General features: G+C 48.1%; 2 protein-coding genes across 2 annotated transcripts; one reads left to right on the top strand and one right to left on the bottom strand.

Moving 5' to 3' along the window:
* Positions 1-4,178: 4,178 nt before the first annotated feature.
* EDB91DRAFT_1334439 (uncharacterized protein) lies at positions 4,179-6,384 on the bottom strand. Its single transcript, XM_041325449.1, has 6 exons — positions 6,192-6,384; positions 5,868-6,134; positions 5,142-5,798; positions 5,004-5,088; positions 4,360-4,895; positions 4,179-4,301 (listed from the first exon to the last, which is right to left on the bottom strand). Exons 1-6 carry the CDS (start codon positions 6,261-6,263, stop codon positions 4,260-4,262), a joined length of 1,659 nt encoding a protein of 552 aa, XP_041181049.1. The 5' UTR covers positions 6,264-6,384; the 3' UTR covers positions 4,179-4,259.
* Positions 6,385-14,171: 7,787 nt separating this feature from the next.
* EDB91DRAFT_1334438 (SFT2-domain-containing protein) lies at positions 14,172-15,260 on the top strand. The gene is made up of 7 exons (XM_041325448.1): positions 14,172-14,483; positions 14,541-14,614; positions 14,667-14,722; positions 14,778-14,798; positions 14,850-14,939; positions 14,990-15,002; positions 15,058-15,260. Exons 1-7 carry the CDS (start codon positions 14,350-14,352, stop codon positions 15,153-15,155), a joined length of 486 nt encoding a protein of 161 aa, XP_041181048.1. The 5' UTR covers positions 14,172-14,349; the 3' UTR covers positions 15,156-15,260.

Raw genomic sequence — 15,260 nt, 5'->3', positions numbered from 1 at the left:
CCTCGGCGAGGCTCATTCAATACGCACTTAGTCTCGTCATGGTTTGAAATTGAAATACTTATAGGACGCTGACTTTAAGTTACGTCTGTTTAAGTCAGCGTAATTACATCCTTGTGACTCTCAGAGGAGGGCGCTGGGCGCTCTCATGACGCACGGCACTGTATAGTGATCCAATTTCCAAGGACTATGTACTATCCCGATGATGATCATGGATTACTGAGTCGTCACCCCTATAAGTCGTCAGGTCACGTGTTTGCCACAGTGGCTCACTCCGCTGCGGCTGAGAGTCGGCATCTTGCCACCGCCGTGACATTGAGTGGCTCCAACTAACTCCATCATTCCTTGACGAAATTCTTTCGTTCAACCTCGCAATTAAAGGTGCACACTGATTCCAATTGCAAATTGTGTGTAAAAGTAAGAATTGAGTGAGATATCCAGGTGGTGACGACTTGTGGGGGTGATGACGAGTCAGCGCTCAGCGCTCAGCCGTGATGGATAGTACAACAGAATCTGTAATTCACAATCGACAATATATATCGGATCAAGGACTTCGTAAAATCGTGACGTGAAAGGCATTATTTGTGCCGGGAGATGGAATACACCGATTGGCTCGCAAGGTAAGGTATTAGATTAGCAAAGTATCATAGGGCTGATGCGGCAGGTCATAGGGGGCATCTTCGGCTGCTCTGGCCTTTGGCCGCTGGCCCTGCTCTGTTCACGCATGGGGATATCGCACAGCATTCCATCATATCTGAGTCAGTCCTACCTTTTAGGACACCATCGTCAGTGCTGTGAACCTTGGGCGCCGGCTACACTATTGCGATGCCAAATTTGAACACGGCCGCAGCGTTCGTGGTTCCTGCTGTGGCTCTCTGGACTACTCCATCGATCAAGGCTGAATTTGAAGTGCTCAATCAGGATATCTCTGGTCAGCTTCCTGACTCTTGCATCCCTGGCATGAAAGCTACTTTTAATAGCATTATTCGAGGTGCGTCTTCATGTTTGCTATGAACCAATGCGGCCTGCACGCGCAAACCGATGCTTTTTAGAAGCGGTACCTACATTGTCGTCCACACCGTGTTGTCTGGAACAGGAAGTCTGAATAACGCACTAACATCCTCATAGACTAATGTCCGGTCGACTGTCTATGTCAACCGTGCATGCCATGCAGTACGTAGTAGGAAGCGTATGCCAGTGATCGGCAGCCTTTGGCCTTAAATTGTTTATAGGTCATGACTGACGTCCGTGGTCTCGAAGACCGACATGAAGACCGACATCCCTACCATACTACCCATCTTATCGGATCTGTCGTCAAGACGAAACTCGTGTTGACAGGCTGCCCCATGCACTTTTCGTGTTGGCTTTCATCGAAAATCGATACATTATGCCGAGCTGCCTATGGGTCACTTGTCCGAAAAGGCCTTTTGGTAAAGCACTCATTCATAGTCTTCCTGTCAGTCATTTTGTGACTCTTATCGTCCGTTAGGGCGAAGCCCTATATTTGACAGTACACGCGGTGTTGACGGTGTATCTAGTGTAAATATATGTAGTACCCTGAATCTTTGATGATGCATTGGTCCAGGGGTTGAAAGCGCAAGACGGTTTAAGCCACATCGTAAATGTCTCAATATAAGTCTGAATTTATTGATGGGCCAGGCACACTATTTCACCATGCCTCCCGCACTCCCGATGCTTCCCGCCAGTTAGCTGCCTCAGGTCGAATTACAAGAGTCTGTTTGTGCCTCATTCAGTAAGTTGACGAAAAGGTGTCACGCTCAGCGAAGACCCGGCGAAGTTGAACAAGTATTGTGGAGCGAGTCGGAGACTGAGCGAGGGGACTGCACGTCGTACAGTGTGCACAAGTATGTGGGCAGCGGGACGAGTGTAGCACTGGCAGCTGCGTTCGCGAATAAGTAAGGCATAACCACTTTCAATCACGAGGTTTGCAGGTATGTTTAAGGTACACCTATCAAGACAGAACCGTTATTCAATCTACACCTCGGTCCAGTACAGAACCCTATAGCGACCGACAATTTGCAAACAAACAGGAGCGTTATTGAATTTCTTCAGGTCGTCTAAGTCAATTATTGGGCTCAGAAAGTCACTGAGAGGTTCAGTGCTGGCATTACTCACGTTTCGTAGATGACCCCCCTTCTCATCGAGAGTGGGGTCAACAATGGTCACGGGAAAAGTCCGACAGTGAAATGGTCTAGTTCATTCGAATCACATGAGATAGGGCGGGGAGGCGAATAAAGGCTGTTCGCGACTAATAAGTATTAAAACCGAGATGATAAGGCAGCCAAAAATGCCCTGATACTAATCCTAGTAGATGGCTGAAGGTCAGATGAGTGCATGAAAGGGTTGGATTTTGGTCATGCGGATTAAACCACACGTACTAGATAACCAAATACTGTACGCGTGCCGCGTTACAAGTTTGCGTGTATCAAGTCGACTAATAGGTGCTAGCGGTGGTTGATATACAAGGCTCGTCATTCGAGCGATAGTTCCCGCCGTGAATCACCACCGGTGGTGGCTGTAGGCATGTTCTGAAACAAATGACATTAGAAAGTTAACGAGGGAACTCGGTGATGTTAGCAGATGAGGGCAATACAGTTACCTTTAGTTGGAGAGAAGCCGAAGAAGACAAACAATGGAAGGGCAAGTTAGGCCACGTAAACAGAAAGCCTTGCAACCAGAAATATGAGGCTTCGAAATCTTAAGTCAAAGTTAGCACAACGACATGATAAAGATAAACTGGGTTCGAACCGGTCCAGACGCGTCCCAAACCAGTTCGCATTCATGAGTGACACACCGAACCTTGAACCTCCTCTTAGGTTCGGTCCAGGAGAATGCCTGAACCTATGAACGAACCATTGGTCCAGTCCACACAGGTTCGGGTTCGAACCTAGGTCCTGGGCCGGACTGCGGTAGCCCTAAATAGTTGTCAGTCAGCAATGGCATACGATCCCTTGACAATACATATACAAATGCATAGAGGAATTGGTGCTGTCAAGCTATGTCCTTCGAAATCCATGCAACTATAATATCTCTAACGCCCTGACCTCTGTCATATCATGAACAGAAGCCGTGTCCTTGACCTGTGGAATGATATTATAATCCGACGCTATCCTCTTGTACTCCCCACCACGCTGCTGCGCTAGCAGAAGTGCGCTAAAAGGCTGTCCCGGGCGAACAATCAACCTCAACGCTCGCGAGTGAGACTCCAAATCAACCAGCTCATTTTCTCCAGGGTGTCTGCTGAGCGATTCGTCTAATGGAGACTCGGGCCTGACCAATCGTCCACGCTCCGTGCATTATGGTCTGGAAAGTCAGGCAGCCCGAGATCATGACGATTCCACGGACGGATGAGCAAGAATGTCTGTGGAGTAGGGCGTGCCGGCGAGAACTGAATCAGCTTGTCTTCTGTGGTGATTAGCAGGTCGTCCCGCCTTGACATCATATTGAGATCATAGTGTGAGTTTTGTGACGGGAAATGTGATGCAAGGCAAATGCAGTCTGCGGTTCGCGAAACGAGGAGCGCTCAGGTTGTCAAGCCGGTATACAGTGTCGAAGTAACATCCACAATATCGGCCATTTGCAGCGAAGAGACCGACATGAGGGAGTGGCATGAGCAATCTAGCATAATCACTGTTCAAACGTTCAATAGCCGTCTCGTAATTGCCTGCCGTCGCAACTGCGTCTCCCTTTGCGACACAACACGCAATGCAACTTTTTGTCTTGTACGAACATCACGTGATAAACTGTGTATAAAGCGTTTCAACTTGACTCGTTACTGTACGTTCAAACAAAACGGTATCAGTGACTTTCCTTGACGTGCGAATGCGCTCGATGACGCCGTCGGCCGTAGACGCCATTTCCCTTTCATTTCTCTAAAATCTTTCTTCCCGTGTGCAGTGCCTCTGTTTACACTATGAGTAGACCAAATGTTGAACCATCATGATGTCCTTGCGAATCGTCAACTCATAGGTATTCTCAACACGCGCATTCTAGCGCGCATATGGGGAAGCCTCAGACACAGGCTGCTCCCACGATACCATGGGCAGTCGTAAGTCAGGTAGAAAATGATCAGTTGTACTGCTTACCGCTAGATAGCACTCCTTGCCTGTAATATGTAGTATAACGCGATATATCAAACATCACTCAGGCATCGGCAGCATGCGCGACAGAAGGCGAGGTCCAATTACATTTTCACGGTAGGCTAAATTGAGTACATGCTTATGCCTCCAACGAATTATAGACTACATGTCAAAAACGATGCCCTCCGTATTCGTGGTAAAGATCTATTATATTAAGGGAGATCATTAGCTTCATTAGCTCGAAAGAGGGAGATACACTCACAGATTCAGTTTTCGCTAGTGTAGAAATCACCATCCTCTCCTCGTTTAGTGCAATATCCCAAGGAGAGGCATCGAAAACCTGGTCGTAGACCACCTCCACGAAAGGGAGGCATGTTGTCACCTCTACGTCTGATACGATAGTTGTTGTCGTAGGTTCCCGAGTGACCTTGCCGATGCCACGCGCCACGGCGGAGGAATTGAAGTCGGTCATATGCAACTGGAACGATGAATCGCTTCGACCTGCGACCGGAACTACTCGTATAACACGAGATCCTCCCACTCCGAAGTTGCCCGCCCCGCCGAAGCAGCGAGAGTTTTGTGGACCCCATGATGACCACGGGACGGATAATCCATCTTTTAAGGTTGCATCGAACCATGTCGGAGGGATATTCATTAGAAATATGCGAGCGGATATAACAAAAACCGATGTTGGAAAGGACCACATCACGGATATGACTCGATCTGCGGGGTTTGTCGTCCAAATCCAATGATCGTCTGGTGACTTGAGGCGTGCACAGTTTTGGGCACTATGGAATACTGAAGGAAATACGAAGGCGCCCATATCCTTGTGGACGGGCATCATAAATCTTGCCTAAAGTCGCGGCGCCTTTGAAAGGTTCTCGACATCGTAGAGCTCTATGTGACCGTCTGATGAGAGGACTAGTAACCTCTCCCTGGTAAGGAAACGGACGTCGCAGAAGTCATGGCCCTTGCCGATCACAGATATGTCCTATTTAATGTTCATATCAGATGTTTGAATGGAGGATGGAACGTGACGCCTACATCAGCTTGACCACCCTGATGCCAATTCCAGACATGCAGGGACCAGTACGAGTCCCCGTTTTCGTCTTTCTCAGCAACACAGAGTGCAATGCGATCTCCGAGGACGGACACAGAAACATTGAGATCACCCTCTTCATCGCAAGCGAGTTTACCAGCGACTACACGGGATTCGTGGGCCAAAGGATGTTCCTCCCCCGTGGATATCGTGTGGAACAGTACCTTGAACTCGTGTGAGTCGATGGCTGTCGGAAATCTAGCGGTAATTATAAGGTCCTGGGCGTCGTCCATGAACCTGGTTGTGCGAATCACTGGATGATGATCATGCCGCCAGCGACGAGAGGCACGCGTTGCGTAGCTCTTGAAATCTATAGCGTGGTACGCAGCATTCTCATCAATGGACGAATTGGATAGACCGAGTTGTTGATGGATGATGGAGCTAGAGTTGAACACGCCTGGGAAGCGAAGGGCTTTCGCTTTCGTGGCATCAAGCTCAAAAGAATTCCATGCGTTCGCCTTGTCTCGGATGATATGCAAGCACTCTGCTGTGGAGACAGTAGGTGGTCGTGGATGAACCTGAATTAACTTTTGGGAACCGAGTTCGATGATGTATTGTAGCTCAACAGAAGATTTGACTGTATCATACATCGTGTGGGAAGTCTATAACGAAGCAATTCGGTGCATTAGTCCCATGACTCGAAGGAAAGGGATAGATGTATTATGACTCACCAACGCACAGCGAATAATTTCATTATATGAAAGAAAACTAAGGATATGGCAGCGCAACTCGGCTGGAATATCTTCAAGGGCGGCCCTTCCAAAACGAGATTGCATTTGTCCACAACAAACGGCAGCCTCTTGGTCCATTATCGAGGGAAGAGGAGCATCGGTATCGGACAAGTGATACGATGGCGCAGGAGGGGGTGTAATAAGAAGCGCCGGTACCTCGAACTGACGACTATTGGGACCGTCATAAACACCAGACTCGAATTTAGCCTAAACCACCAAATGAGAATGAGAAAGTCCCAGTCGACAAACACTTTGAGAACCTACTTTTTGTTTATGAAGCAGCGCTTCTGAGCAACGCTTAACCTTAACGATGTTCTTGATGAAATTGCTGAACATGGTAAAACGGTTGAGTATAGGTGACAATGTTGTGGTTGGTCAAAATATTTGAGACTGATAGAAAAAGACATCACTGCGAGCATGCTTCTAAGTGAGCGATAACGTTCGGATGACGGATGAGCGGAAGATTCAAATGTGTTCCAACTTCCGAGATGACCTCATCTCGTGGGGCACAGCCACTTCGCCGATTAGGAAATCGACACTGCCACACAGAGCATGGTCACAGACTCTTCAGTACTTAGACGAGTTTGGCATGTTGTACAGGCGTCATACATGCAATCCACTCTGTTTAATTAGTGCTGAGGGAGGTACCCTGCAATATGGCCTGCAAGGTTGCTAGGGCGCTTGCGGTGTGATTAATACCGTGATTGGTGTAGTTGATAGCAGCCATCAGATCCTGAACGGACAAGAAACAAATGAAACGCAAATGAGGGTATATAAGAGTGTACACGAGCCTTATCCTCGAAGTACATGAGGCCCCTTACATGTTGAATGGCTCGACAACCTATAGATCAGGATGACCAGCACCGTTAGGAAAATGATGGACGTTGCACCTTTTCCACGCCGTGGGGGGCCTCTGTTACGGTCATCCCTTTTCCCCTAAACCTTGTCACTGTCACACCCTGTCACACCCTGTCACACATTTCACATCTTCACATCTCACACCTTCACATGCTCACTCTTCTAATACGTGTACTTCTAGAACATTCTATCGTACGATTCTCTTTCTCTTTTTCTCATTGGCTCATTATTATTGAAGCTCTGCTTCTACTATTCATTCGCCGACTCAATACCTTTATATATACCTCATCTCTACCGTTTGTACTCTTTAACTTGACCTACGCAGACCAGGGCCTGCAATACTACTGCTTTACTCGCACAACTCTAACACTAGGGTGTTAGCTAGAACTTTCGACTACTTTTGATTACTGCTAAGACGTCTGACGACGCTGAGCATAACAAAAGGTCAAGTTACTTTTCAGAACCGCCCGTCCTACGACCTCGGCGACCAACAAACGAACCTGACTTAAGCATCCGCGGTACTTACTGCAGTTGCTACCCGACAAAGTCAAAACGGCGACTCGCGGCAAACACTATCCCGGATTTGACTGGGACGAAGAACTAGGAACTTGGACAGCACCTGACGCTGACAACAACGTCTTCACCATCCACCAGTGGAGGACGTACAGGAACAAGACCACTAAGAAAGGAACACATTGGGACTTTGACACCCAATCCTACGTCGACAACGACTTCCCCGAAACACCACTCGTATCCCCCACTCCCGCACACGTACCACTTCCCCCAGTACAAGAACCACTCCCTCCAGCTCTACAACCTCCCCTAGACGACGACTCTGAACCAGAAACTGACGACGATGACATGCCTAAACTAATCGGCAACGTTCCCCCCGCCTTCAATGGCGATACCCGCGCAGCCAAGGGATGGCTTCTACAGGTAGAAGCCTACCTTGATATCAACGATTCCGTCTACACCATCGACAAACAGAAGATCGTCTTCATCCTCTCCCTCATGACGAAGGGAGAAGCCGCTAAATGGGCGGAAGGACAATTCAAGAACGCCAGCGCTTCCAAAGCGTATGGAAGTTATGAGAACTTCCTAGAACAGTTCAAGAAGACGTTCCACCCGAAGAACGTCGTGGACACAGCGATTCGTCGCATCTCCACCTTGAGACAGACAGGAAGCGTTCCCGCTTATACGTCTATATTCCGCACCATCCTAGCAGACACAGGCATCGTCGAAGAAAGTATGAAGATCATGTTCTTTAGAAACGGACTCAAGAAGGAAATCGTAAGCACTATACTTAACTTCGAGAACATACCTACTACTATAGACGACTGGCTTGAAAAAGCCTTAGAAGTAGAATCTCGTCGTAGTCTTACGGCTCCCACTAACTACAAGTCCCGAGACCCATACACTATGGACATAGATAGAACAGAGATAGAAGGAGAGGAGGAAGAGAGGCAAGTGAAGAAGGCCTACCTAACCCCGCAGGAGAGAGAACACAGGCGCAAGAACGGCCTTTGCTTCAAATGCGGCAAGAAGGGCCTCATCAAAGACTGCCCCAACCATCCCGCATTCACCCCACGCACCCAAACCGCCGCCAAGAAAGCAAGCAAAGACGACGATGAAGACTATAGAGAATTCCTGGAGTGGAAAGCGTTTAAAGCACGCCAGGCAAAGAAATCTGAGGAGAAGGATTTTGCCTAGAGGAGACTGAACCGGCATCAGTATCTCCTAGAATCGGACTAGTAGTACAATCGATTGGTGACTCTAATTCTATGCGTTTACCTCTGACATTTGACTCTAGCATTGCCGAAGCCGCAGCTCTAATCGACTGCGGAGCAGAAGGGGAATTCATCGACTGGATGTTCGTACGACGGAACTCCATCCCCACAGAAAAACTAACAAAACCGATAAAAGTTAGAAACGTTGACGGGACACTCAACAAACAAGGTCAGATCACACACTCTTGTAACTTATCCTTCCGAATCAAAGGAATCCTCATGGAAAGACGCTTCCTTGTAACCTCTTTAGGAGGAGAGGACGTCATCCTGGGAATATCCTGGCTAAAGAAAGAAAACCCACAGATAGACTGGACAAAAGAAGAAGTGACCTTACGCGAACGAAGCGCGTACATAGAAGAAGTCGAAGACGAAGAAGAAGAATCGTTCTTCGACACTCAAGAAACCCTAGAAGACGAATGGGACCCTGCAACGGAAAGTATTCCGTACTCCTCCGAAATTCCTAAACTCCTTGACCCCGAACCTGCTGACGACACAGAAGAAGAATTAGAACCAGACGAGTTTTTGATCGCCTACTGCAAAGGCGATCACGTCATAGGAACTTATGAAACTTTTGAATCCCCTCTCACAGATGAACATATCCCCGCCGACCACCGATACTTCTCCACCCGCGGAACCCTACTCAGAAAAACCGACAACATCTCTCAAACCCTCGCCCAAGACGCCGCCAAACCGAAGAAAACCTTTGAAGAACTCGTACCAGAGATCTTCCGAAAGTATAAGGATGTATTCGGAGAAGTAGCTAACGGAACCCTCCCACCAGAACGCAAATTCGATCACAAAATCGACCTGAAAGACACCTTCAAACCGCGTAAATGCAAAATTTACCCACTCAACCCCATGGAAGAGAAGGCCATGAATGATTTCATCGACGAGAATCTTGCTAAAGGAACAATCATACCCTCCGAATCTCCCCAATCATCCCCATTCTTCTTCGTCAGAAAGAAAGACGGTTCTCTCCGACCCTGCCAAGACTATCGCTACTTGAACGAACACACGGTTAAGAACAATTATCCGCTCCCGCTAATCTCTGACCTTATAGATAAGCTAAAGAACGCGAAGATCTTCACCAAAATGGACATCCGATGGGGATACAACAACGTTCGACTCAAGAAAACCGACCAATGGAAAGCAGCATTCGCGACGGCAAGAGGACTCTTCGAACCTACGGTAATGTTCTTTGGCATGTGTAATTCCCCTGCCACCTTCCAATCTATGATGAACGATACGTTCGGAGATATGCTCCAAGAAGGATGGCTAATTATTTACATGGACGATATACTGATCTTCTCAGACGACTTCGAAACCCACCAAAAACGAACACATCGAGTACTAGAAAGACTCCGACAACATCGTCTCTACCTCAAACCGGAAAAATGTACGTTCAACGTAGAAGAAATCGAATATCTCGGTATGATCATCAAACCTGGATCGGTAGCTATGGACCCGGCTAAACTAAAGGGAATCTCCGAATGGGAAACTCCGAAGAAAGTCAAGGAAGTCCGATCCTTCCTCGGATTCACTAACTTCTACCGACGTTTCATTGCTAACTACTCAACCATCGCTCGTCCCCTAATAGATCTCACCAAGAAAGATATGCCGTTCGAATGGACCGACAAATGCGATACCGCTTTCCGACAGCTGAAATCCACCTTCACATCCGCTCCTATCCTCCAAATCCCTGACCGACAATCCCCATTCGCCATCGCTACCGACGCCTCTTTATACGCCACCGGCGCAGTACTCCTTCAAAAAGACCCCAACGGCGAATGGCTCCCCTGTTCCTATCTTTCCCAATCATTCGCCCCCGCCAAAAGAAACTATCAGATCTATGACCGAGAACTCCTCGCCGTCATTAGAGCGCTCAAAGCCTGGCGCCACTACCTGTTAGGCTCCCCCTTCCCAGTAGAGGTTCAAACTGATCATAAGAACCTCACTTACTTCCGAGACGTGCAAGATCTCAATAGACGCCAAGCACGTTGGCAAACCTTCCTCTCCCAATTCGATATCCGTTTCAAATACGTACCTGGTAAAGACTTAACCATTCCTGACGCACTCTCCCGTAGACCGGATCACCTTCCTGACGATAGTGTCAAAAAGGACAACACGAGTATACAACTCCTTCCCGATTTCATGTTCATTAACTCCGCTTCTATCTCCGAACAATTACGTATATCTTCTTCCATCGACCCCGTAGTACAAATAGCGCTTGACGCGCTCCAGAACCCCACCATTCCCCCTCCTCTCCGCTCCGCACTATCAGATTGGAAACTCTCTGACGGTATTCTTACTTACAAAGGACTTACTTATGTTCCACCAGGCGACCTCCGTCGCAGTATTACCTCCCTTCACCACAACTCCCCCACCGCCGGTCATCCAGGATGGTACAAAACACAAGAACTCCTCTCATGGGACTATTGGTGGCTGGGACTCTCTACGTTCGTCAAGAACTTTGTCGACGGCTGTAGCATTTGCCAACAAAACAAAGTCAACACTCACCCGTCCTCTCCCCCATTATACCCTATTCCCGCTCCTTTATCTAATCGACCCTTCACGCACTGTTCCACTGACCTTATCACCGACCTCCCGCCGTCAAACGGCTACGACAGCATCATGGTCGTGGTAGACCATGGACTTTCGAAGGGGGTAATTCTCACCCCATGTAACAAAACTATAGACGCCGAAGGCGTAGCAAACATCTTCTTTTCTAAAGTATTCTCTAGATACGGACTCTACGATAAAATTATATCTGACCGCGGACCCCAATTTGCCTCTAGATTCCAGATCGAACTCAGAAAACTCCTCGGATACAAGAACTCCCTTTCCACTGTGTTCCACCCTCAGAGCGATGGAGAAACCGAAAGAGTTAACCAAGAACTCGAGGTTTATCTCCGGATCTTCTGCGCAAATGACGCGACTGGCTGGGCATCCATGCTCCCTCTCGCAGAATTCGTCCATAATTCCCATCATCATTCCGCTCGTGGAACATCACCCTTCTACCTCATGATGGGCTACCACCCCAAACACCTTCCCGACCTTCATCCTAAGAGCGACATCCCTAACGTCGAACAACGTCTCATCATTCTCAACAAAGCACGTGACGAAGCCTTAGCCGCTCACGAACTAGCGCGCAACACCATGAAACAACGAATCACGTCGAAGTTCGTACCGTTCAATAAAGGCGATAAAGTATGGCTCGAGTCCAAAAATCTCCATCTCGGATATCCTAACCATAAACTCGCACCCAAACGAGAAGGACCATTCATCATCTCCGACGTACTATCCCCAGTCACTTATCGTCTCACCCTTCCTACCCAATGGCGCATTCATCCCGTCTTCCACGCCGCACTCCTCACCCCGTATAAAGAGAACGACACTCATGGTCCTAACTTCGTCGCACCACCGCCTGACCTCATAGACGGCGAAGAAGAACAAGAGATAGAGGCCATAGTAGGCCACCGAGGTTCAACCTCACGCAGATATTACAACGTAAAATGGAAAGGGTTCCCGAGTTCCGAGAACGAATGGATGACAGAGAGACAAATGGGTAACGCTTCCGAAATCCTTTCTTCCTATAAACGAGCGCATCATCTTTGATTTTTCTTCGTAGCACTCAGATTACCACCTAAAACGGGGGTAATGTTACGGTCATCCCTTTTCCCCTAAACCTTGTCACTGTCACACCCTGTCACACCCTGTCATACATTTCACATCTTCACATCTCACACCTTCACATGCTCACTCTTCTAATACGTGTACTTCTAGAACATTCTATCGTACGATTCTCTTTCTCTTTTTCTCATTGGCTCATTATTATTGAAGCTCTGCTTCTACTATTCATTCGCCGACTCAATACCTTTATATATACCTCATCTCTACCGTTTGTACTCTTTAACTTGACCTACGCAGACCAGGGCCTGCAATACTACTGCTTTACTCGCACAACTCTAACACTAGGGTGTTAGCTAGAACTTTCGACTACTTTTGATTACTGCTAAGACGTCTGACGACGCTGAGCGTAACAGCCTCCGCATATAGGCTTTAAGCCAATGTTGCGTTACTGCGGTGCGCAAAGAGGGAGTAGCATCAGTAATCTAGCGCCTCGGTGCAATTGTTGAAGGCTAAACGACCCTAAGTATCTATCCGCAAGTCGGTTAAGACCCCAAAGCACTCACTAGTAAACCAGTCGAGTTAGCTGTCCTTCCCATCCCCGTCAATCATACATATCGTAACGGCGCTTACGCACCAAGTCCCCGACTCCCGTAGCTTGTTAAGCATTGAACGTAATTTGAAGCTACATCTAATGATACATTTTCTGTCATAAGTACTTTGATGCACGGGGAGCATATCGTCTGACAAAGAACATACATAATATTTGTCTGTGCTCCGAAAAAAAATAGCAGCCAAAGGTTAGGGGCGCAACAGGGCGCAACAAGTGCTAGGCGGAGAGGAAAGTGCTGATAACTGTACAGCAGGTAGAAATAAGGTTAAGGCTGCAGAGCAAAGTAGAGGAAATTAGACGTATTCGCCCGACAATGACCCTCCCCCACTAATGTGGGAGTCGGGGATCATGTATTGGTGAGATCCGACCGCTTTGATCAGTTGATCGGCGCGGAGGAATGTGTCACACCGTCTTTGGTTGCGGTTTAGTCCACCACATCATCAAATTATCACAATCTGCGGCTTCGTAGTGACGCACCACCGTGCATATCTTCGATCGAGATTCAAAAGGTGTTCTGCTCGCGAGAGAACAAGACGGTAATAATATCGTTGAACTGATCGGCCCGGCCTCCCAATCGCAGTAGATTTCACGGCACCCCAAAGAGCCTGCACGTCGCTCAGCGGCTGTGATACATCAGATACAATATTAGTTTGAGGTTGAGGGCTAAAAAAACGAGCGTAAGTCGAAGATACACCTCAGAAACGTGCGACGCTTGCCTCGGACTGGTCTGCGGCTTTCCTTTGGTACCACCCTCGCCTCTGCCCTCATTCTTCCAAGTGTTGTGAGGCTGGGCGAGCCGTCCTTCTCTCACCTCGCAGACGGCATGACTCGAGCCTGACCAAGTGCCACACCACATGAGAGTGCGACCGCTGGGCAATGACGGCTGCGTCAAACTCCGCAAGAGCATTGTCGCGTGCACTCAGACCTGATCCCAGCCCAAAGTCTCCGCAAGCTTGCTCCCAGACCGGCTATTTCAGAGAACGGATGCGGTACAGATATCTTCAGCATTCTTTCAACTTTGCACCGCCATTGATGGTGGAGCGAAATTACAAGAACGCTGAAGATATAATATAGATGAAGTTGAGGTTTAATGCCAAACTAGTCCCCTGCTCAGAGACGGTAATGTTCACGCAACATAATATTGTTGTTGGTGCAGGACCCCTTCAAGTTCTGCCGAGACCTAAAAATCGTTCTAGATATGTAGCACATTGCCTGTTAGCCAGACTGGTTGCTTGTCTCAAATTTAGTATTACATACCTGCTCAGAGACCGCCGTGTTCGACAATCGATGGCAGCCGTTACATCAAGCCGTCATCGTACTTTAGCAGAAGCCTGGACTCGCCCTTGTCTGGGCCTGCCATGAGCTGCAGTAAGCGTGGGAAAGCTGCCACATCAACTGTCATTGTCACCGTCGCGCGTCACGTCTGTACTTGCAAGACGCCCTTCCCCTCAACTTCGAAATTCTTGTCTAGCTTGCACCAGCTCACAAGACGATACACGACCACTAAATACACTTTCATAACGCACCCTGATTCACAATGCCGTCTAAAGGATGGTTCAACCTCGAAACCGCAGGCGGCATCATCCCCGAGACCCAGTTCTTTGAGGGGGACTCTGCTTTCAAATTTCTCGGCCTCACTCGCACGCAGAGATTATACGGCTTTATTGGCTGGTGCGCGTTTTGTTCTTTTAACGCAGAGCCGAACATGCGTGGCTGAACATTCCGCAGTCTCATCTTAGGGTTTGCCCTAAGTTTACTAGGCAGCGTATTGCTTTTCTTGGGCCAGTTGGGTAGTTTTGCAGGTGAGTTCTCCCAGACTGTTCTGAGTACGTTTATGACCACCTCTTTGTAAAGTTCTGTACACTATTGGAATTCTGGTATCGCTCGTCGGCACTGGGTTCGTCATCGGGGTGAGTTGGCCCACCTTACTGACACGATAGAGAGACTGATCGATCATCCTAATAGTTCGCCTCGCAAATCAAGCTCGTACGTTTTATGTCCTTCAAGTATTATACCACACAATTACCTTCTTTATAGATGTTCAAACCCGTACGGCTCATCGCCACCATCGTCTTCATTGGCTCAATAGGTCTCGTCTTCATCGGTGCCTTCGTAATCGGAAACGAGGTTCGTACCCCCTATCGTGTGCCTAGACCACGCTAACTCGCATCTTACAGGTATTGTGCATTAGTGAGTCCCTACAAACTTTGGAAGTTGCCGATTGCTGATGTTTTGATCTCATCAGTTTTTGTTATCGTCGAATACCTCGCCTACACCTGGTACAACCTCTCATACATCCCTTATGCCCGATCAGCGGTGCTGAAACTCGTCGGAATGAGTTAATTGGATGTTACACTCTCTCATGTATGTTTATGAGATCATGATAGATAATGCCTCTCATTTCCTGATGTGCTATTGCTTTGGAATGCTATATGATGATTAATCAAT

Source organism: Suillus paluster (assembly GCF_016628075.1).
Source record: "Suillus paluster strain FC165 chromosome Unknown EDB91scaffold_8, whole genome shotgun sequence".
Taxonomy (NCBI): domain Eukaryota; kingdom Fungi; phylum Basidiomycota; class Agaricomycetes; order Boletales; family Suillaceae; genus Suillus; species Suillus paluster.
The sequence above is the reverse complement of the archived record's forward strand: the minus strand, read 5'-3'. Positions and strand labels throughout refer to the sequence as shown.

Bases quoted from the DNA above. Each gene is read 5' to 3' on its own strand.
- EDB91DRAFT_1334439 (XM_041325449.1), bottom strand. From the start codon at position 6,263: ATGTTCAGCAATTTCATCAAGAACATCGTTAAGGTTAAGCGTTGCTCA. The intron at 6,135-6,191 runs GTAGGTTCTCAA...TTGGTGGTTTAG, and splicing joins CGCTGCTTCATAAACAAAAA to GCTAAATTCGAGTCTGGTGT. The intron at 4,896-5,003 runs GTCACATAGAGC...TATTTCCTTCAG, and splicing joins ACTAGTCCTCTCATCAGACG to TATTCCATAGTGCCCAAAAC.
- EDB91DRAFT_1334438 (XM_041325448.1), top strand. From the start codon at position 14,350: ATGCCGTCTAAAGGATGGTTCAACCTCGAAACCGCAGGCGGCATCATC. The intron at 14,615-14,666 runs GTGAGTTCTCCC...CTCTTTGTAAAG, and splicing joins CCAGTTGGGTAGTTTTGCAG to TTCTGTACACTATTGGAATT. The intron at 14,799-14,849 runs GTACGTTTTATG...CCTTCTTTATAG, and splicing joins TCGCCTCGCAAATCAAGCTC to ATGTTCAAACCCGTACGGCT.